This window comes from Osmia bicornis, chromosome 16 (genome assembly GCF_907164935.1).
Source record: "Osmia bicornis bicornis chromosome 16, iOsmBic2.1, whole genome shotgun sequence".
NCBI classification, from domain to species: domain Eukaryota; kingdom Metazoa; phylum Arthropoda; class Insecta; order Hymenoptera; family Megachilidae; genus Osmia; species Osmia bicornis.
This window is the reverse complement of record NC_060231.1, coordinates 3439160-3461438: the sequence shown is the minus strand read 5'-3', so window position 1 is coordinate 3461438 and position 22279 is coordinate 3439160. Positions and strand designations below refer to the sequence as shown.

Sequence of the window (22279 nt, the reverse complement as noted above, 5' to 3'; positions counted from 1 at the left end):
GAATCGCACGTTTATCGCCCTATTAACAAATTTTCTTTTCAAACATTTGAAATTTATCATCCGACTGCACGTAAAGGCGTTAAAGAACAGCGAAGATTGTGCCAACAATCGAGCCGTTTCCTTGACGTTACTGAATTACAAAATATTCTTAATAATCTTCCATCGCTTATAAATAGAAAACTGAGCATTGCTTTACGTAATCTCTGTTTAAATCCCTACAAATTAACATTCTTTCATATCCCTGCCATGGCAATAAATACCTTAAGAAATAAAAGGTCCGATTGGACTCTAGTTTCTGGTAAATTTTTTCAACTACCAGACACCAGTTACCGTCTGCTGATCGTGAGTCACGTAAAGGCAACAATCAGAAAACGCAAATATTTATTCGCAAACGGGGTGGCGGAGACTGTTGCACGGGTTATTAGAGTCCAGCTAGTATAGTTAGTCCCTAGGAAGCCTCGTACACTAGACTTCTATTATTACACTGGGTCGCTGGCTTAAACTCAGTCAGCGTTGGCTCCCTGAACCGTGAGAACGTCTTCGCGAACACCTGAGGGAACGCGTCTTCGGCCGGCGATTCCGCGGCGCGCTCAGTCGTATTCGAGAACGTCGAACCGCTAGTGCCGCTGCTACCCCGTACTACATTGGTGCTTTTTTATACGTTCAACCCTAGGCTACCCTTCGCGCGAACACAGTGGATAATTGGACGCTAGGATCATGCCTTACTACGGGGATGGTCTGCCCTATTACTATGGGGGGGCTTTCTCGAATCACAGTTCACTGATGACTGGTGGTCCACGGTAAGGTTTCTCTTCATTCTTCGGGCCCATCCTAGCTGATTATTTTCTTCCCTGCAAAAATAAATCTTTGTCAATTTTATGCTTTTAAATTTGAATCTTTTCAAAAATATCCTTTTTCTCTTTTACCTTCTTACTGTACCTAGTCCCTTGCTTTTGACAAACAAAGATTTTCATTATTTCCATAGAAAATATAAACTCTCTCAGTTGAAAGTAGAAATATCCCCTTTCCTCGTTTCATCCCATTATTCTTGGTCGTGGAGTGACGTTCGAGGTTTCTCTGGTGGCTAGTTACGTGAACGCGACGTCCGTCCGCAACAAAGGATTGCGGCAACGAAAATAGAAATGTTTTTCCCTGGTTTTTTTCGTTCTTGAAAGTGAAATAAAATTCGTGTTGCAACAGACCGTGAAACGTGCACGGTTCCCCGGTAATTAGAATAGCTTTCTAGAATGTTATTCGAGGATTTTTGGCAACGCACGAATATGACATACGATTCGTCAAACCAGTAACTCATTAGCGATTACGGTAGAGGGTGAGGATTAATTGATCGGTACGGGTAGGTCGGTATAAATCAAAAAGGTATTACAAGAAACGACGGATTGGATTAAAAATAGCGGCTGCTCCGTCTGGACGTACGTTTTCCACGTGATAAAACTTCTACCGTGTGTAACGTTCCTTGTTGCACTTGCCAAGTGAAATCCTCGGTCGAGATCCGCAATTACGTTGTAACTTTCAACAAGCTGAAATGATTGATGCCATCGTTTACAAATGATGTACCGAGGGTACGGGATTAATAAATTGGTAGAAGAAACGCTGTACTTTACCTTGTCATAATTTTCAATCCTCGGAGTTGAAGAAAATATATTGTAAACCTGAAACGTGAGGCAGCGTAACGATATATCTTCCAAGGTGTTTTCTTATTTCATCATTTTAATATTAGAACCTCCGGTTTAAAATAAACAGACAAAGAGTGAAGCATGAACTAGCGTATACAACAGTTTATCTCAACAAAAGTCAATATGCATTCCAACAAAAACAGTTTAATAAATGAGAAACCTGGCTCGCTTGGTGAGGATTCTAGTTCTGGTATCAGAGAAGATTAATTGTGTTTAATTAAGAATATTTGTTCTTGAGTTGACTAGCTTGGTAATTCTAGTTCTAGTATCAGAGGAGATTAATTGTAATTAATTAAAAATATTTGTTAACCAGCGGTCACCAAACTAAGGCCTCCAACTTTTATTTATAAATATTTTATGATTTGTTTGCAAATACACGACAACGTGATTTGGTACATTTTAATAATTCCAACATAAATTTCAATAAGAATATTCCTCTCCCGGCGCCGCAGTTTTTAAAAATTTCAAAAAGTTTGGCGACCCTTGTAAACAATAAACAATGAAAAATGATAGCAACTCTGATACCATGATTTGCAATTGTTTCTGCCGGCCACGTGTGCCCAATTGCCACTCGTTTGCCATCGTGCAGCGATTCATGAATGGAAACGTGTCAATCAATCCTGTCCACTCGCCAAAACAATAGGCAACGACTTCAGCAATACGTGTAACAAGTGTTCGCTACGGGCTTCCCTTCAGCAACGCGTAATGCGTAATGTGAACTCTTCAGGGCTTGCGTAATAGCCGAAACAATGACCGTGCACGTTCCATCTTTCTGTCTCTTGCCACCTGCAATGATAGTCTTTTTTTAAACGATCTTTTTACTCAGGCAAGCTTCTTCATATGTTATTTTAACCCTTTAACTGCAGGTGTAATTTATAAACAATACCACTAAAATAAAAATAAAATGCAATAAAACAAAATTTTTAAAAAATAGAACACCACTTCAGTAATATAATTTAAAATTAGAATGCAACCGTACGTGCTAAAAGTGGCCGTAGTTAAAGGGTTAAAAATAAGAAACAGTAAAAAGCTTGCAAGGTAAACAATTTCTTCCAGCGTTGCGCAAAACCGAACTAGTCACCAGAGAAGCTTCCCGTTGGTTTAGCTAGCCCCGAGTTAATTGAAATGTTCGCGTAGTGCCTTTCACACGCCGTTGTCTCGGTTCTCCCCCCACCTGTCGACGATCTCCGAGTCGCCGTTGTCCACCCTGCGTCGTTACTCCCCTGTATCGGTGCCCACGCGGCCCCGACGCGTGATCGACACCGCGGACATCGACGTGTCGACCCCGAGGATCCACCATCAGGATGCAAACCGTCAGAGGAACCGGCTGCGCCGCGATCGGCCGACGATCAAGATCAGATCGCAAGCGTTGAAGGACAACCCGGCTCTGCGGGAGCACAACGAACGACACGAGAAAACGGTGGGCGAGTTGTTGGTGGAGAAGTTCCTGATCAAGGACAAGAAGCTGGAAGAAGCCGAGAGGCGTATGCAGTTGTTCCATCAGATCAGCTTGGACCGCGAGGAGGAGGACGAGGAGCTGCAACAGATAAACAACAAGATCACCAGGAGATTCACCAGAAGGAGATCCTCCGCGGATATTCAATTGGACCCTGAACAGTTGGAGAGGGAGGTCGCTTACGCTCAGGTGCAGGCTAAGGTGCTGGACACTCTGGTAGCCGAAGAGCAGGCCGAGATCGAGAACGAGGTACGTCGGGGGACTCTGATTAAGAAGAGCAACGCCGGAGGGCCTAGAACGGTCCCTGGTTTCTTCAGAAACGTGGATGGAGACTCTGCGTCCCAGGGGGAGGAGGAGGCCGCGCAGAAGATGAGAAAGACGTTGAAGAAGCTGAAGAAGAAGAAGAAAACCACTGAGAAACCGTCGCCCCCCGACGACGAGGAGGATGATTCGAGAGTACGCAGGTCTAGCACCTCCAGCGACGTGTCCGTTGAGCTCGAAACGGATGAAAAGGAGGCACGGAAGCACAAGAAGCCTCAGATGTTCAAGGTCGAGGCTAGTAACAGCGTTGGAGACTTCGCGACCATCTTGGTGAACAGCAGAGGTGCTGACAATGCGGTCGTTGAACAGTTCAGGGAGAGCGTGAAGATCCCTGTGCCTAGAAGAGTGGGCATACGTAAGACTGATAGGGACAGCGTGGACGAAGAGTCTGAAACGGAGGTCGTGTTACCTGTGAAGAGACCGTACGTGAAGGACACCTCCAGGAACAGTGTTCACTTCACTGTGAAGACACCGCCTGAGAATGTGAAGAACGATCCTTTCAGAAAAATCAGACCTGTGGGGAATGTAGAAGAAGAGCCTCAGTCTGTGGAAAGCAAAGAAGAAAATAAAGAAGAGACAGAAAGCCCTAAAATAGAGTCACCCAAGATTCTTGGTGTTTCTGGATTAAAAAGTGAAGAAAGTCAGCAGAGCAGCAGGGAGGTCCCTGAATCCCCCAAGTCTCCTGTCACTCCCAGGTTAAAGAAAAAAGAAATTAAATGCTTCAAGGTGAACAGTACTGAAGTAGAGAGCAAAGAGGCTCCTCAGTCTCCTAAGTTTGCTGTTACTTCCATACTGAAGAAAGAAACTCCGAAAAGTCCAGTGATTTCTAAATTTAACAAAACTGGACCATTGGAGAAGAAGACTCCCGGCTCTCCTAAGTCTCCAGATGCCTCCGTGTTGAAGAAAGAAGAATCTCCAATGGCTGGAAAGGCAGCTTCGACGATGGTCGACGAAACGAGCGTGGTGCTAGGTGTTGACCCGCTGGCGAATGAAAACAGCGCCAGTGCAGCGCTTCCATCGGTCGCGGACAGGCTGCCAAAAGCGTCTAAAATTAATACGGATGAAAATAATGCCGTAGAAGCGCCAAAGCGTTCGTTACCAGAGGCGGAGTACCTGGCAAAGCCGACGAAAAGCGTGCGTGACGAGGACGTCGGTTATCCGTTACCGGGAAAGAAGGCGAACAAAGCCCCGACCTTGAAGAACGCCTCCGACTCGGCTGCATCTGGTACGCCGGTACGCGAGAACCAGGTTAAACGACCTTCGGACAGAGAGGAACGATTGGGAAAGACTGTCACCGATGACGCAACCGGTAAGAAGCTCGTGACGAAGACGACCTTGTTCGAGGGTCCCAAGAGCGTCGCGCAGAAGGTAGAGGCTTCGGGGAGCACTGGTGAGAAAAAGGGAACACCGGTGGAGGATGTTAAGGGTGACAAGGTGAAGGAGCCCAGTCTGGAGAAACTTGTAAAGACGTGTGATGAAGAGGCTTCAAGAATCCCTGTGAAAGTGACCTTGAAGAAGGAGGAGGCAGATCCCTGGAAACGTACAAAGACTGAGAGTAACAAAGCAGAGAAGAAGCCGATGCTGAAGGATAGTTTGCAGAATACCTCGAAGACTGAAGCGAAAGAATCAAAGATCCCTTGGAGGAACAAGGTGTCCAAGTCACCTGGTGACAGTGTACCTTTGGACAGAAGTATCAGCGTTGATCCTCAATTTATTTCTCGTCCAGAATCGATAGATCCAAAGTCCCTGAAGCAGTCTACCTCCCTGGAGGAGAATCTGATCAGCAAGATGCCCGTGGATAAACAACACTTGATCAGATCTTATGAAAGCCTGAATGGAGACAGTGGAACGTTGTCTAAGAGCACGTCATCAGAGTCCATAGACTTCTGGAGCGAGATCAAGGGTCCGGAGAGTCCAAAAGTGGCGAAGGTAGTGAACAGGGAATTCAGTTTCGTTGCTTCCAAGAATGTAGAGCCGCGCCAGACGGTCGAGGACCCCACTGGCAAAGAACTGGACAAGAAAAAAGAGACCGCTGCTAAAATAAGCGTCGCTGCGGCGCAGCACGGGCTCAGTAATATCCCCGTAATCGAGGAGGAGTCGTCGAAATGCGACGCTGAGCAGAGAGTATCAAGCTGCGAGGCGACCCCAGTTGCCGCAGAGAAGTCGGAGGCGGAGAAGGACAGCTCGACGCCGAGGAAGGGATTGAGAAAGAAGAACCTGTCTCTGGCCATTAACTCGGAGGCGTACTCGACCGTGAAGAAGGCTCCTTTGAAGCGCGACGATTCGAACGCCTCGACCGTTTCCGCAAATTCGGTGTCCAGCACGCCGGACACCTCGGTGCCCGTGTCCGAGGTCTCGACGCCGGTCGCGGAGGTGCCTCTGCCGTTGATAAACATCATCGACACACCGACGCCGACCGCGACGCCTACCAGGACAGGCTCCCAGATCTTAGACGAGGAGGACGAGGTCAAAACGCCTACCAACGAGTGGCCAGACCCGGACTTCCCTAAGATCTCCAAATGGACCAACCACAGTGACCTCTCCAACGTGGACCAGGTGGACAACGACGTGACTCCTGTTCCTTCCAAGGACGTCAGTGTGGCTTGCAGCCCGGAGAACAGTCCAGATTCGTCCAAAAAGAAGAAAATAGTTAGAAAGAAGAAATCTTCTACCACGAAGAGCTCCACCAAAAAGAGCTCCACCAAGAAAGAATCCAAGGACAGCAAAAGGACCAAGAAGAATTCCTCCAAAGTGCAGGAGAATCTGAAGCCCTCCGAACCGTCCACGAACAGTCCCAAGATCTCGCCCACCCAACGACCCATCGATCTCATCAAAATGTTCTACACAACACCTATGGCGCTATTGACCGCGACACCCCGAGATCTGTCCAAGGTACGTCGAGCTAAGATCAAGAGGAAAAAGCACCACTCGAGGACACCGTCCATCAGCAGCGACAGTACAGGAAGCACCACCAGCACCGCCACCACGGAGAGCAGTGGGTCCACCTGCGCGGAGCTCGACGACGATCCGGAGCACAAGAGGATGAACTCGACGAGGAGCAACGACTCCGGATTCGACGGTTCACCGAGGATATCGAGTACATGTTTATATAGTATTTTTGGATTGCTTGCTGCTGGTGTACAGTTGCGTGCAACGCATGCTTCCTTGGGTTCTCCCAAAATCCGAGGCAAACGGTGGATCGCTCCTGTCTCTGTAATTATTCTTAGCCAAAGGAAGACTAGGTTGCACCCAAGTGTACGCTGCTCTTCACCCCCTCCATCCTCACCCTGACTCGTTGCGTAATTCCAATGCATTTGTCTTGCCTCAGGACTCTTGACCTCTGTTTAACCGACCTGTCAGGAAGTTTACTAGATTCGTGCAAAATTTATGGCCTCTTGTGAGCGTGGGTGGTGCTTGTAAACAATGGAAAGACGGGGGTTCATGTAGTTTCAATATATCTTGGCTTTTTGATTATGTATTGTTAAAATTGGCAGCTCGAGTATCAAGTCTGTGTTTCTTAACTGCATTCAAATTGTTGTTTTCTGTCACTTATATTCATGGCTTACTTTCTTTCTTTCTTTCTGCATGCTTTTAAAATTTCATGGGTTTGAGCATGTATATTTGTTTGCTGACTCACAGACAGTTCTGTAACACAAATGCTACACGTTAGAAATACTGAAACTGACAACGAGTTACATGTAATCTGAGTGAAAAGAAAATACCAAGGTAATTCCTTCCGGGTGTTCAACAGCTTCTAATATATTCTGAGAAGAAAAAATGTTTCTGTTGGAATCGTTCCAATAAGATTGCCTGATTCTAAGTCAGCCAGTTCATCAGGCAATTTTGCATCGAAGCAAGAAGTACAATCTTAAAAATTTTCATAAATGCAAAAGTACTTTCTTCGCACAAACATGATAAAATGGTAGCAACAGTAGCAACTTCCAAAGTCAAGGAATCAATAAGACATTCTTTGGCATACAGTTCAGATTTAGTCAGAATCGCTTTCATGAACTGCCAAGTTATTAGAAAATGATCAGCTGCTGCAACACAGTTCCACGTCCAGCTGTCTTCTCAGAGTATCCTCAAAAGCATCCGGTGTTACCATTGCAGATGCGAAGCCAGATACTCAGTGTCATTTAAGGTTATTGTCACAGGGTCAACGACATTGTCCACTAGGTTTGTTTACAGGAAGGGACAGCTACCAAAAATTCTCATCCACTTCTTGCAAAGTTATTAATTACTCTCGCATCCTTGAATCATGATCAGGTTTCAACTGGTATATCACAAATGATTAATTGATTCTTCTCTATGTTAGCTTCAAACTGATCCACACGACTGTGAACTTAGCGCTCCTATTTATAACGTGCTACGCGGTTTCATAACAATATTCTAGGCATCATAATGCAGCCACGAGTGGCTGTAGCTGCATACAAAAGTTACAAGATAAATTTAGCTGTTAGGTGGTGGGTTCATTGGGTATCAGTTGAGAGAAAAGCACGAGGGCGTACTGTTCTCTCTCTGAATCTGTGTTCTCTGGTGAAAGTATGACAAACAGATGTTATATATTCAAGTGTTTGTATCATTTTCAAACTTGATACGCAACGTTTAAAAATAATAGCCTGTGTACAAGGTGCATCAAAGATATTTAGCGGTAAGGACAAATAAAACATGCATCAACGTGGAAAACATTTGAAAACAGATTGTGACATGGCTTGCCACAAGAAATGTGAGAAACTGACTGGCAATCTCTGCGGATTGAACCAGAAACTCGTGGCTGAAGCTTTGCAGGCACTCAAGAGGGGTGAGTTTCATTTTCAGAGAAGAAAAGTTAGCCACTCGAGTTACAAACATTGCAAGAATTTAATCAAACTTTCAATTTATTCAAGAGACCACCTGGCAGTTGCATAATGATTCATAATAGCAACAAGGTCATCAAAATATTTGCAATCAACTAACTTCCATCTCTATCTCGCCTAAATTATAATAATTAATAAAAAAATTCATTAACAAAACTCTCATTCTTCTTTCAATTCAACTTGTCATCTTCTCTGCATTTCATTCCAATGTTTCTGGTAAGGCAGTAAAACTTGGCTGCTCTCGGTACATTCATCCACGACTTCATAAATCATAAATCCATATTCTAAATAATCTTCGTGGCCAATGGATGATACCGCGATCCAGCTGAATTTAATATGACATCATCGTTAATTCGGTCTCTTAACTCTCCTCTAATCGATCATTTACAAGTCTTCCTCGCGTCGTACGACGGTCAGCTCTATTTTCGAAAAATCTCAGCCGGCCAAGATCCAGCGTGTACGCCTGCCAGAGATAAATCGACAATTAATGCGCTTATTAATCGAAATCTCAGGAAAATATCGTTTAATCTAGCTGTACCTTGGCTCGAAGAAATCACAGAAGAGGATCCAATGCGTCGCTGCAATTTCACCATCAGGCCAATTAATCTTCTATCAAAATAATTCTTTGTTCCCATCGCACTAACATTTGTTCCTATATTTTAAATTCAAAAGGAATCCTCTTGAAGAACATCCATGATTAACTGCAACCTTTTTTTATTTCACCATTGGACCAATTAATCTTCTATCAAAATAATTCTCTGTTCCCATTGCACTAACATTTGTTCCTATATTTTAAATTCAAAAGGAATCCTCTTGAAGAACATCCATGATTAACTGCAACCTTTTTTTATTTCACCATTGGACCAATTAATCTTCTATCAAAATAATTCTCTGTTCCCATCGCACTAACATTTGTTCCTATATTTTAAATTCAAAAGGAATCCTCTTGAAGAACATCCATGATTAACTGCAACCTTTTTTTATTTCACCATTGGACCAATTAATCTTCTATCAAAATAATTCTTTGTTCCCATCGCACTAACATTTGTTCCTATATTTTAAATTCAAAAGGAAAACATCGTGCAGTCATCCTCTTGCAGAACATCCATAATTAACTGCAACCTTTTTATTTCACCATTGGACCAATTAATCTTCTATCAAAATAATTCTCTGTTCCCATCGCACTAACATTTGTTTCTGCGTTTTAAATTCAATAGGAAAACATTGTGCAGTCATCCTCTTGAAGAACATCCATGATTAACTGCAACCCTTTTAATTTTATTTTTTGAAATCTTCAGAAGTTGCATGCAAGGGGATTGAGCGCAGCAGTTGGTTGATTGAAATGTGATTTCTTTTTGACATCCACAGCACCCTCGCAGTCGTCGGACACCCAAAGGAACTCAGACTCCTCGGACCACTTCCCCAGTGGACGAATCACACCGCCGGCGACTAACCTGCCAAGATTCAAGAAGTACGCCCTGACAGACTTTAATTTTCTCAAAGTAAGTCCTCATTGTAACGAGAAGCTCGTTAGCGAATTTTAACAAGAACCGCTTGTGTTTACCTCGCACACGCGACGTTGAAGCCTCCGCCAAGGTCCCGGTTGAAAATTCCTCTGATGAAACGCTTGATTTATTTACCGCGAGCCTCGTTTCAGTTCTTTCTATTGAAAATTCGTACTGGCAGCTTCCAGGATTCTCTCCGCGTACCTGAAATAACAAGACACCTTGCTTAGATTCTAAACAGTTTCTTGGAACATTGAAAAGTGAAGCTTAAACCAACACCATTACCAAATTGTTTATTTCTGTATGTTAATAAGACTCGTCGAGACTGAAAGCTTTGTTCAAATTCTATAGCGCTTCTAAGAAAATAGAAATGCTTTTAAATTTCATCTTTTCTTCTGCTTTCGCAAACATTGAAGATTCGATAAACTTCTCCGAAATGTTTCGATTCGAACTATCCGCGGCCGCTAACGATCTGTAAATATAGTTTCCCGGAAATTTATGAGCCACCTCGGGCAACTCGTTGGCTCGCCGCACGACGAAAGCCAATCTGGATCACGTGTGTATTTACATCACGTGAAGCCGGCTTGATTCACGAGGCCTCCGGCGCGAAATCATCCAGACAACGAGGTGCTAACGTTCGATTTTCAAGTTTACGATCACATTGGCCCGGTGACAATGCCAAAAATTGGATACCTTGTATCCCCGAGACTCCGTCCCACATACTACGCAACCGCGTTCGAACGAACGAAGAGAGAACGAGTTACTTTTCAATCGGGGCGAACGATTTTGCGGAGGATCGCCACGCAAATAGATTCGCCGCAATTAGCAGCACGCAAAGGCATTATTTTTAACGGGCGCACCTTCACCTGGGTCGCTATTTAGACGCTTGAACTTTCTACCGTTTTAACCCTATAGAATTTGGATTTTCCCTCGTTAATGAACTTAAGTTCAGTCTCGACAATCTGAAGCATTCGCTGTTCTTATATCTAGGTCCTAGGGAAAGGCAGCTTCGGCAAGGTGCTGCTGGCCGAGTTGCGCGGGACGGAGTGCGTTTACGCGGTGAAATGTTTGAAGAAAGACGTGGTGCTGGAGGACGACGACGTGGAGTGTACCCTGATAGAGAGGAAGGTGTTGACTCTGGCCACCAGGCATCCGTATCTCTGTCACCTGTTCTGCACCTTCCAAACGGACTCCCATTTGTTCTTCGTGATGGAATACCTGAACGGCGGTGATCTGATGTTCCATATACAGAAATCTGGTCGATTCTCAGAGACAAGGGCCCGTTTCTACGCTGCTGAGATCTGGTCCGGATTGAACTTCTTGCACAAAAAGGGAATAGTGTACAGGGACTTGAAGCTGGACAACGTGTTGCTGGATTTCGAGGGCCACATCAGAATAGCCGATTTTGGCATGTGCAAGCTGCAGATATTCCTTGATAGAACGGCTGATACATTCTGTGGCACGCCTGATTACATGGCACCTGAGGTAAGGAGGCAAAATCAGCCTTTTAAGATTTATAAGGTTTTGGCTGGATTAAAAGTGTCCTTCAAACCTGGCAGATATTTTTTTAATTTAAAGATTTCAAGTGTAATTAAGCTACAGTATGCTACTGATGCTCTTAAAGGTATCAAATCGACTTCCAAAGTCAGTGTGTTCGTTGGTCTCTTTTGGTTAACCGGAGTGTCGTTTCCGCATTGCAGATCATAAAGGGACTAAAATACAATCAGGCGGTGGATTGGTGGTCGTACGGCGTGCTTCTGTACGAGATGCTCACGGGACAGTCGCCATTCTCCGGCTGCGACGAGGACGAGCTATTTTGGAGTATATGTAACGAAAGACCGTTCATACCGCGGTACCTGAGCCAAGAGGCCACAGACATACTGGTCTGCCTTCTAGAAAAGGATTCAGGGAAGAGGCTACCTGGACACGATATCGCGTTGCACTCCTTCTTTCAAGTACAAACAATTGCTTCATTTTCATCCTTAGAGTGGTCCATTGTATCGGCATTATCAATATAATTCAGTCTTGAAAAATGATGTATTGCAACGGGCCATTCTTGTCGTCAATTAAAAGATGTACTGTCCACTGGTGACAAGAAGTCTCGCGGGGCGGCATAGGGGCAAGGGGAGATACTACGCGCGCATCGACTGACCCCTGGTTTCATAGGAGACTGATTAGTAGATGTGACCGCGTCGACCAATCACACGTCACGTGTGAGCTGAGGTGGGGGGCGGCCAATCAGACTGCGTTATTCTCACGGGACTTCTCGCGATCGGTGGACAGTAAGGGTTTAGTGGAGGGGGAGAGGGTTTCGTCTCCCCGGACGCCTTGGGTTCGGGTTGGGACCGCTAGGTGGCGGGCGAGACGACGGTGTTCTCGCTGGCGGTCGCCCGGCATGCAATTCAAATATATAGATGTCTGGGGTTTCATTTATGCCGTTAAGTCAGCTTATTGCTGACAGGCACGGCACCTGAGGGAAGTGTCACTCATATTTGTGTTGGGTGCTCCATCTTGTTCATGGCGTGCGCTACCACTTTTATTATAAAATAAAAAAAAAAGGTATGATAGGTGTCTGGGGCAGGGGTTGTCTGTTGTCAGCCCCACTGACGAGTCTGAGAGAGGATCCCGAGACGAAAACGTCTTTTTCTCCCCTCTCCTACAAAGAAGAGGTTCTCCATTAAGCTCTTCTTATGTGCCTTCTTCCTCCATGCTTACTCTCTTAACAAGAAGAGACCAAGAAAATAAGGAATACATTAAATTTTTCAGTCACTGCCGTGGGATCGGTTAGAAAGGAGGCAGCTAGAGGCACCGTTCAGGCCAGCCCTGGATCACACTCTGGATACCAAGTACTTTGACACAGCATTCACCGCTGAAAGGCCGCGATTGACCCCGGTACCCGAGCAGATCCTGACCTCGATGGACCAGGGTGTCTTCCGTGGATTCTCCTACACGAATCCAAACGCAACAGACTGAACGGGCTTGCGGGGACACGCGACGAGTCCAACTTTGACAACTTCAGGCGTTGATCATCCGTCAACGTTCTGCTACTCATGGCACTGGTGAACGTGTTGGAGTTAATCCAGGAAGGATTACGGATGACTTTGAAGTCTTCTGGAGACGGTGAATCGATGGGATTGATGGAAGATGGCGGCTAGACGCCTCCAACGAGTCAATGTTCCTGAACAGCTTGCACTCATCTCGAGTCGAGTCTTCCAGCGATCACGTTACTAGGTTTTTATAATGCAAAGGCCACGCTGCGTCGATAGAACACTTAGATTAGTCTTCCATGAAACGTGGACGAGATCACAGCGTGCCTTCTTTCTCGTTTCACCCTTAGGTACCCTGTATTTTCTCTCTTCTTTTTTTAAGTCCTCCCCGGTAGGGTGTCGTGAAACGCAAATTCTGCTGGCGCTGAGTGTACAATGATGTGTTTCGAATAAAAAAAAAGAACGAACAGTGTATTTCAGGCTAGATGCGAAGGATTATCCCAGCACGAGAGAGCGGCGCGACCGGAGAAACCGGAAGGCGCTCGAGTTGAATCTCAGAGACGCGTAACTACTCGATATTCCCGCGTTTATTCTAAACGTCTAGCGTTACACCGTGTCCAGGTTATTAATACACCAAGTGGCTCATTATTTTGGCAAGGATAGACACCGTCTCGAGCGTTTTCCACCCACGGACCAACCCTCTCGCTTCTTCCTCCCTTCCTCCCCTCTGGAGGGCAGCCTTTCTTCTTCTTCTACCAAGCTTTCCCTTCACACCTTTCGCCTTCTGTGACCTGTTTTTTCCTTTTCGTCAACTTTTCCTTTTTCTATTTCCATCCGGCACCGACTCCCAAACCCACTCTGCCCGTTTTCCTCCTCCCCTTGTTGCACGCTCGCCTCTCCGCTGACTGTACGCTAACTTTAGCACACGGTGGAATTGGCAAACCACCACGTTTGCCACTTTCAAAGTGCAGCCTCGTTGGAACATGTCAACTTTTGGTCCAGCCTCCTCTCCAGCTGGAATTCTGGAATATTGGGAATCGGTTTTTGGTTGTTGCTATGACACGTGTCACTGGGGAACATGGTTCTACTAACAAAGAATCACAGATTAGAGATAGGGGCTTGATAAGTACCTTCGCAGTTGATGGGACAAGGTTCAGAGTCAAGTCACAAGGTGAACAATGTTAGAGAGCGCTTGATGAAATTAATGGAGCTGGTTAATTAGGTTAAATTCTGATAAACCTGGAACAGAGAACCATTGTTAGACTCATGAAGGGAAGCTTTTTGTTAATAAATATGAAAATCAGACAATGTATCCAATTTTTCAAGACAGCTCTGTTAGACATTGATAGAAACAGGCTACAGAAGGGGATAAAAAGGAGAGTTAATGAACCGATTAACTTGGCTAATTGATTTAATTGAACCGTTCCAAGATGGTTGGTGAATGAACGGATCACACCTCTGGAAATGGATCAATGAGACAAAGACTGTCTCTGAATTGAACTAAATTAATTACAAAATTAAGCAATTGTGCTTGAGCTGACTTGTAATAAAATTAATGAAAAATTCCGATGCACGATGTGATTTAAAGCAAGAAACGTATGCGAATATGAGATCAAAGGATAGAGAACGATGAAAGGTGTTCGCACCGGCAGACTTCTGCGAAACGGAGATCGAATCAGTGAGAGGAAGAGAGCGAGAGGCTAAACAGTTGGAAACTGAAACGAAGAAAGATTTAGAGAGAGGAGAGAAGTTGTAGGAAGAGGTTGCAAAAACCGACTACTTAAGATCGGTCAATGGACCCTGATTCCTCCTCTTCTTGCTCTCTCTCTCTTTCTCTCTTGGTTCACTGGACTATTACAAAATAGATTCTTTTCTTTTTTTATCTATCCTCTCTTCTGAGCAATTGTAGTTTCGACAGGATCTTGGAAGATCGAGTAGTTCTTAAGTGTAGCGCTGATTCTGTATTAAATATCATTTTCTACGTGTATTTTGTTTTTTATTTATTCTTATCCAAGACTGTGCCCTCATCCTAACATGAATCACTTTGAATGCCATGAAACTTCCAGTAGGAAATCATTTGAATTTTCAATAAATTCATGTAGAGTTCAATAAGTAATACATCATCATCAAATAATGGATGACAATTAAAATGCCTCTACATGAATTTTAATATTAATTATTGCAATAAATGAACTAAAATTATAAAAGATTCTCAAGTATAAAATTCTAAACACTAGACAGAAATAAATTTAAGAACCGATGAGAGAAGAATATTCAAAAGCCTTGAATCGTTGAATTTAGATTTGAAAAACAAGTGTTTAAAAAAGAATCTCTGAATCTGAATGGCATCAAAGTCTCTCTGGTCACCGTCCAACGGTGTGCGTCGTTTAAACGAAGACTTCTAGGTATCACGAACGTCTGTTCGACGTTGGCGATATCGCGGACTAAAAATAAAAGAGATCCCCCGTTAAATTAAGCGCGGCGACGGTTCAGACGCGGTTTTCAAACGGTGCAACCGTAGGCGAAGCGAGCCGACCGGCAACACGTACACTCGAAATCTAAGCTTTTAACGAGAAGTGCAGACTTATTTGACGGTAGAGCGACTGCGGGGCGCCTACAGGGCCGCGTCGAACGGTACACGTTTCTCCATAGCGGCGAGGGTGTCGCAGTGTATAAATAGACGATCCGTTGTACGAGATGCGGCCCTACCATCGTCGAGTTATTTTCGACAGGCATCGCCACTCGTTACACATCTCCGCCGCTCAGTTCCAACGAGTTTCCTCCGGCTACAACTTCTTCGCCCACCTCGGCCTCGTCAAACAAAGACACCGACCTGCTGTTTACACCGCGACCAACAAGAAACCCTCGATCGTCCCGGGTGTCCTCGACGACCTGCTGCTCTTCTTCTATCGCCTGGATCGTTCTGAAACCAGGATACACCGGTTGTGTGAATGTGGTTAATCGTTCCAACGTGCTGGCTACACGTTCCAGCCAGTCTCTTGAAATAAATCGTGAACACGAGCGCGAACAGTGCGAAAAAATACGCTCTCTTAAAATAAATACCGATGAGCGCCGGTCAGTCGACGCCGCACAGCGTGCACGGGGAACCGTGTCCGCTAGATGATCCTTTCCAGGGAATTATCAAGTGTATTTAAAGCCTCCTCGAGGTGCCCGACTGCCTCACAGTTTCCTCTTCTATCAGTGCCTTAATAAAAGTGCAACGAGTTAGACCAGCGTGTCTTATCAGCGATGCCAATCGTCTATTCCCCAAGCAGCGACGTTGATCGGTAAAATACCCTGAAGAGGGACGTCGAGGATGTTCAGTTCCCTGAGACTGACCACCATGCGTTCGCACAAGAATCGTGCCAGACCTGGAAGCGTAGCTACGTCAGCGAGTTCCGACTCGGCGAGAGCAGACGACATTACAACTCAGTCTTACCATCCGCATAGTTTCTTGTTGCTCGATGATCAGGACAGCCTCGTGTCGACTCCGTCCAGCGTGTCCTCGAAGGTTGCCCAGGTTAGAGTGGAACGCGAGGGGGGCAGTCTAGGAGTGACCCTCAGGGGAGGCGTATCGAGAGCCCTGGTCGTCACCGGAGTGAAAGCCGACGGACCTGCGGCGAAAGAGGGAAGAGTCAGGCCTGGAGACAGGTTACTAGCTGTGGATGATACCGAGTTGAGAGGGCTGACCTTGGCGGAGGCCCAGAGGGCACTCAGGAGGAGCTCGGACGCTCCGGTTGCTTCCTTGACCATAGAGTACGACGTTGCTAACATGGAGGAGGCGAGGGCTGCCACTTCTGGTCCGCTTTTGGTGCAGCTTGAACGAGGCCTCTCAGGTTAGTGTAATATTAAACTCTGATGGTCTTTGAATCATCAGAGTACATTAATGACTGTTTCTGATTACAGGTGAGTTAGGTCTGACAGTCAGGGAGACAGCAACCGGGGTGTACATTGAGAGCCTCCGACCAGCCAGCACAGCAGACCGTTGTGGAGCTCTGCAGCCAGGGGACAAGCTTCTGGCAGTGGACGAGACACCTGTCCAGGATGCTGTGACAGCAGCTAAATTGCTCAGGAACAACTTTGACAATTCTCGTATAGCCAGGCTGCAGATTCTACCAAGGCCCCCCAGCACTTCTCAGAGGACGGTGAAGAGGAGGGCACAACCTCAGGCGCAGCAGAGCTCCAGTCAAACCCTGCAGACCAAGGAGAGCTTGACTATAGTGCTGAGACCTGATCATAAAGGGTTCGGTCTGGCTCTGAAGCCTGCAGAGGATCGCTTGAACTATGTGGTCAGCTTGCTGGAGGCTGGTGGTCCTGCAGAGCGTAGTGGAGTCATTTTGCCTGGTGATAAGGTGCTCGCTGTAAACCGTAGAATGCTGAGGGACCTGCAGCCAGCAGAGGTCACTAGCATCTTAGAAACTTCCCAAGTGGTGAGCAACGTTTGTCATCTTTCTCTCTTCTGTCAGACGTGCTTCTAAATTGTTGCTGTTCACTTCAGATTGAACTGGTGACAGAGTACAAGGTGGGTGGACCAGTTGTGCCCAGTTCAGGAGTGTTCACTGTGAGAGTGGCAAGACCTGTAGGTGGTCAGCCAGACGTTGGCCTAACCGTGAACGAGGATTTGATCATCACCGAGGTTAGGAAGGGTTCGTTGGCTTACAGGACCGGCAGCCTCGCGCCCAGGGACAGACTGTTAGCGATAGACGGGCAAAAACTGGATCCCGGCGATCTCAGACAAGCGGCGCAGCTGTTGCATCGACCTGGCAGCTCGGTCGTTGCTTTGACGGTCAGGAAACCGGATCCTACCTCGGAAACTAGGTAATTGTTACTTATAAATATTAGGAATGAATGAACAGAAGCTCGCTTTAATCCTTCAGTACTTCTGATTTTAATTTTTGTACATATTTTACATGGGATTCTTAAGAGTATTGTGAGAGTGTACTGAAGGATTAATCACAGTGAACAGAATGGAAGATGAAAGGTGGATTTTTATAGAGAATATTGCAGGGACTCTAGCATAGGAAGCGACACAGTGCAACAGTACCCTCCAGGAATTCTACGTCCAGCAAGGGAGAGTTTGCCAAGCGTAGACAGTGCAGTGGACTCTTGGGGTGAATTAGGAGATAACAGTGGAACGGGTCCAGAAATTCTGAGACTTTGGGACACGGCTTCTGTGGATAGCGGTCAACTGGATCTACCCATGCCTCCTTTTCCTGGGTAAATAAAAAGAAGATACATGTACAATGTTCAGTGTTTAGAAAATGAAAATATAACAATTTAATTTCATTACAAGTTTAAATTGTAAATACCCTAATTACAAATTTTCAACCTTTCGTTGATTTCTTATCAGGCCACAAGAGTGCAGTAATTCGGATAGACCTCAGCAGATTGTCCACGTGTCGCTGCACAAGGATCCAGTCTACGAGGACTTTGGGTTCTCGGTGTCGGATGGATTATACGAGCGTGGGGTATACATAAACCGTCTACGACCAGGAGGTCCATGCGACGGTATACTAAGACCATACGACAGGATCCTTCGGGTGAACGAGGCCAGCACAGAGGACTGCGATTGCTGTTTGGCCGTTCCCCTGATCGCCGCTGCTGGTCCACGCTTAGACCTGACGGTGGCTAGACCAATGTCCCCTCCGAACATCATAAAAACTCTGTAGGGAGAGGAGATGAAAAATGACAGAGAATATATTGGTGTCGAGTCGACCGGTGAACATATCTGGTATATTTTTGTACACACCTGTATTTTATTTATAAAAATAAATGTATAGATTGCTTTTAGCTAAAACATCTTCTCCTACATACAGTCCACACACACCACAACCGAGCACACTCCTGTAAAATGTTAACACGACGTAAGTTTAACCCTGCATGAACGAAATTAACTCTTACAGCGATAAGGTGTAATTGATGGGGTGTACAAATTAATTCGGTGCCTTCTTAATTAATATTTTTAATTTCAATATTTTCTCGCGGTTTTGAACATTTGAAAAGTGTCAAGACAACATAGTAACAATAAATGGAATTACTATAGCTCTTTAAAAATAAATCTTTAATTAAAATAAAGAAAAGGCACCGAATTAATTTGTACACCTAATAATATCGTGGACTACCTTTGAGATTCATCGAGTTCGCAGCTGATCACTGTGAGAGATCCAAAGAGTATTAAAAGGAAACCTTCACAGAGGATTAAACTATCATGTTCCTTTGATAACAACCTAAGGAGTTCGTGAAATAGAACCGTGACACCTGAGCTTCACGCGACTCCAACGTGACACATTCTTTTCCACAGCGGCGGGCTAACGATTGGAAAGAAGTTATTATTTCATACATAATCGATAACGCGTGAATGCCGCTCGATATCGTATGCGGAACGTCTCTAAATACATACACACAACGATCGTAAGCTGAATTTTGATCTATTCGCTTCGTTGGACGCAGGAATGTTATCGATCTTAACGCCGATCGACCCAGCGACCAGCCTGAAACGGTAACGATCATGCGAATTGTACAATCCTATCTTGCCAGCAAGTCTATTCGTCTGATTGTAAATTTAAAATAAATTCTCTGTTCAAAAAAGAAAATACGATAATCAAGTACCAAGCGGATCACATCTTTGTGCAGGAATAATTATCAATAAAGTATATAGACGTGTGAGCGTGTGTGTGTGAGAGTGTATAAATACTTTTGTCATCATATGAGTGTTCTAATTACCGCGCTACTCCCCCCTCGTCTATTCTTCAAATATAAATAAAACCGATAACACCGCTCACGACTGGAACGTCGTGTTTCTGGCAAAGAAAATGAACTCATACGAATTTGTCAAATGGAAAACAATTTCAGACTAGACTGCATACAGTTGTTGCTTCTTTCCAGTCCATCCATTTATCATGAAGGAACTACTACTGTCGCCGTTACGATTCTTATCGTAATACTTTGGAAGAGCTGTTTCACTCTCTTTCTCCAATCTCTGATCGTACTTGGCTTTGTTGTAGTACAATACACCGATGATGGCCAGTGTCATTCCGAATACATTCAACCATGTCACAGGATTACCGAGCACTAGCAAAGTCACTGCAATTACAAATATACGCTTGCTAGCACTGGCTACCGCGTACGTCAAAGGTGTAACAATGGACAGTACCGAGAAGGCGATGATATTTTGAAACCAGTTCAATACACCGTCCAGAAATAACAATCCTATTATGTTAGAACTTAAATACGCTGACCCATGGGTAGTTGGGTCGTATATCAATCGCCTTAAGTCGTACATTAGCCATATAGGAAGAAAGAGAATCAATGCTAAACGACCCAGAATATGTAACAGCCTTAGATGATGTATTCCAGTGTCGCGTAGGACCTAGAAGTAAAAGCAGAGTTAGAATTATGGATTATAATGAAATAATTTTCAAATTAGGGTTAAATACCTTCTTGGAATAAATATTTTGCAATGAGAATGCCATGGTGGATGCTAAGGCACTCAGCAAACCGATCATGTTGAAACTGAGCTCCGTCAGTGTGGCAACAGCCACGCCTACAACGATCGGAACCAAGCTAAGGTACACCTTCCAGGTCTGCTTTTCCCTTAGTATGATTCTTGACAGCAGCACCGTAAAGAAGGGCATTGTAGCCTTCACTGGGACAGAGCCAAACTTTAGTTAATATGTGAGATTGATAGAACTAGAAATAACGTTTGCATAAATTTTTATCTCTTTTAGCATCTATTATTCAACCCGGTACTAAATAATTGATACTGCTTAAATTTAATTAAGAATAATCTGTCTTTTATCTACTATTGAGATCTTATAATACAAGTAAAATCTGTGATCAATCATTGTATTATCTCTGCATTATACAAAAGACATTTTAATCCTCTTCGTTAACAGATTACCACTTATCAAACGATGCTTAAACAAAATGTGTAAAACTGAAAAATTTGAACATTAAATATTTTGACAGAAATGTTTCTCTTTGAATACAGCTGTGTAAATGAATATAACGATTCAAATTTAAAAATCTTATCGCCAGGTTATCGCGGGCATAGTGCTAACAGGCAGCGCACACTAGCAGCTATCCCGCGCTTCGCGCGAAGGTCGCAGGGTATTTTATTTTTGAATTAGACGCACGCGGTACACGTGACTGTCAAAATAGTATTTCATACCAGTATGAGCATAGGAGACAGGCACTTTCCAAATGCTGACGTGGCTGAATACATTTGCCAAAAATTTGCCCAGGGCGAGTGGCACGATCAACCTCAAATAATATCCCCATGGGATATTCGAGGCGTACTTTCGTACACCCCATAAATTGAAAAACGGTCCGGAGTAGATGGTGATGGAGGTTAACTGGACCATCGTTACTGTCATCGGATAGGGAAACTCCGAGAGCAACATTTTCCCTACCACGTTGCTGCTGCTCGATATTCCGTACCACAGTAGGCACAGAAACAATATGGTGGCCACCTCCCGGCTGTTTCGGCGATCGTCCATGATTGCGCGAACGAGCCTTTTCAAAACTGAGCGTCCTTACTACTCCATACGTATACGCCGTTGCTCGACACGCCGGCACTCGCTGATACTCGGTATTTGCGGCCACTGCCACGAATGGTATTCGAGTAACGATGCCATTTCTTTCTCCCTCCCTTCTCCTACTCCCCCACTTCTTGCGCAACACTTTTGAAACACGTGGCGCATATTCAGGGCCGGCCGTGAGAATTCGGGGGCCCGGGACGAACTCCTTCACATATGACATAAAAAAAAGTGGCGCGAATAAAATTTATAAAATTAACATTAAAGCTTGTACAATATTAATATAATTTCAAATAAATTATTGAATATTTTAAAGCTTTTATCAGATGATTATAATTATTTTAAGGCTTTTATTAAATTATTAGGTTTATGATATTTGCTGCGGTTAAACTTGGACTCCAAGGTCGGTGCTTTCTCACTAGACGAACAGACACTATGATTGATATTGTATAAGTAATTAATATTCAAGTAAACATTACTCTTCTTAGACGCAAAATTGTTTTATGGGGGCCCTGGACCTTGGGGCCCCTCGGCAGCCGGCTAGTCAGGGCCGGCCCTGCGCATACTTCGAACAAAAATTAATATTTGATTAACACTTAGGCGATTAGATTGAAATGAGCAACGCGATAAAAGATTGATTGTTTCAAATATTATTTAAACAAACTTGAAATATTCAGAAGTCATTCAAAAGCATTTTGAATGGCTTCATTTTGAAACAGTGTCTGTTTTGAAAGTTTCAGCACTGCTATATAATATTTGTCAACTTACCAATAAATGTAAACAATTATTTATAATTAATACTGAACATAGCATTCAAGTTCACATGGAAGAGCAGAAACTTGTTGAAAAAGAATTTGTCCATTACCTTAGAAAGAAAGAAGGAAGCTCAATATTTCTATGAAAATGTAGAAAAATTTGAAATG

General features: G+C 44.4%; 2 protein-coding genes and 1 long non-coding RNA gene across 5 annotated transcripts; 1 reads left to right on the top strand and 2 right to left on the bottom strand.

Annotated features, from left to right (window-relative positions):
• Window positions 1–469: 469 nt before the first annotated feature.
• On the top strand, window positions 470–18616 carry LOC114877997 (microtubule-associated protein futsch-like). The gene is made up of 11 exons (XM_046289305.1): window positions 470–800; window positions 2832–6568; window positions 9696–9829; window positions 10823–11317; window positions 11533–11787; window positions 12599–12793; window positions 16121–16655; window positions 16726–17249; window positions 17318–17637; window positions 17815–18036; window positions 18170–18616. Exons 1-11 carry the CDS (start codon window positions 718–720, stop codon window positions 18486–18488), a joined length of 6819 nt encoding a protein of 2272 aa, XP_046145261.1. The 5' UTR covers window positions 470–717; the 3' UTR covers window positions 18489–18616.
• On the bottom strand, window positions 8331–9689 carry LOC114878007. Its single transcript, XR_006830173.1, has 2 exons — window positions 8866–9689; window positions 8331–8790 (listed from the first exon to the last, which is right to left on the bottom strand). It is a non-coding gene; the product is annotated as an uncharacterized LOC114878007 (long non-coding RNA).
• Window positions 18518–22216, bottom strand: LOC114878004 (solute carrier family 35 member E1 homolog). Of its 3 annotated transcripts, none has more exons than XR_003789681.2 (5): window positions 21836–21924; window positions 20990–21564; window positions 20256–20464; window positions 18942–20188; window positions 18518–18663 (listed from the first exon to the last, which is right to left on the bottom strand). XR_003789681.2 is itself a non-coding variant. In XM_029191311.2 (5 exons), exons 3-5 carry the CDS (start codon window positions 21315–21317, stop codon window positions 19673–19675), a joined length of 1053 nt encoding a protein of 350 aa, XP_029047144.1. In that variant the 5' UTR covers window positions 21318–21564; window positions 21836–21921; window positions 22125–22216; the 3' UTR covers window positions 18518–19672. The 3 variants fall into 3 exon arrangements, 2 of the variants coding, with proteins under 2 accessions (XP_029047144.1, XP_029047145.1); XM_029191311.2 differs by adding an exon at window positions 22125–22216 and having other exon boundaries at window positions 18518–20188; window positions 21836–21921; XM_029191312.2 differs by lacking the exon at window positions 21836–21924 and adding an exon at window positions 22125–22207 and having other exon boundaries at window positions 18518–20188.
• Between the last annotated feature and the right edge of the window lie 63 nt (window positions 22217–22279).

What these genes read in the sequence shown, in the direction of transcription:
- LOC114877997 (XM_046289305.1), top strand. Translation starts at nt 718, where the DNA reads ATGCCTTACTACGGGGATGGTCTGCCCTATTACTATGGGGGGGCTTTC. An exon ending in CGGTTCACCGAGGATATCGA is followed by an intron (nt 6,569 to 9,695) that starts GTACATGTTTAT and finishes TGACATCCACAG; the next exon opens with CACCCTCGCAGTCGTCGGAC. An exon ending in GCTTGAACGAGGCCTCTCAG is followed by an intron (nt 16,656 to 16,725) that starts GTTAGTGTAATA and finishes TTCTGATTACAG; the next exon opens with GTGAGTTAGGTCTGACAGTC.
- LOC114878004 (XM_029191311.2), bottom strand. Translation starts at nt 21,317, where the DNA reads ATGGACGATCGCCGAAACAGCCGGGAGGTGGCCACCATATTGTTTCTG. An exon ending in TGTCTCCTATGCTCATACTG is followed by an intron (nt 20,465 to 20,989) that starts GTATGAAATACT and finishes GCTCTGTCCCAG; the next exon opens with TGAAGGCTACAATGCCCTTC. An exon ending in AAAATATTTATTCCAAGAAG is followed by an intron (nt 20,189 to 20,255) that starts GTATTTAACCCT and finishes TTTTACTTCTAG; the next exon opens with GTCCTACGCGACACTGGAAT.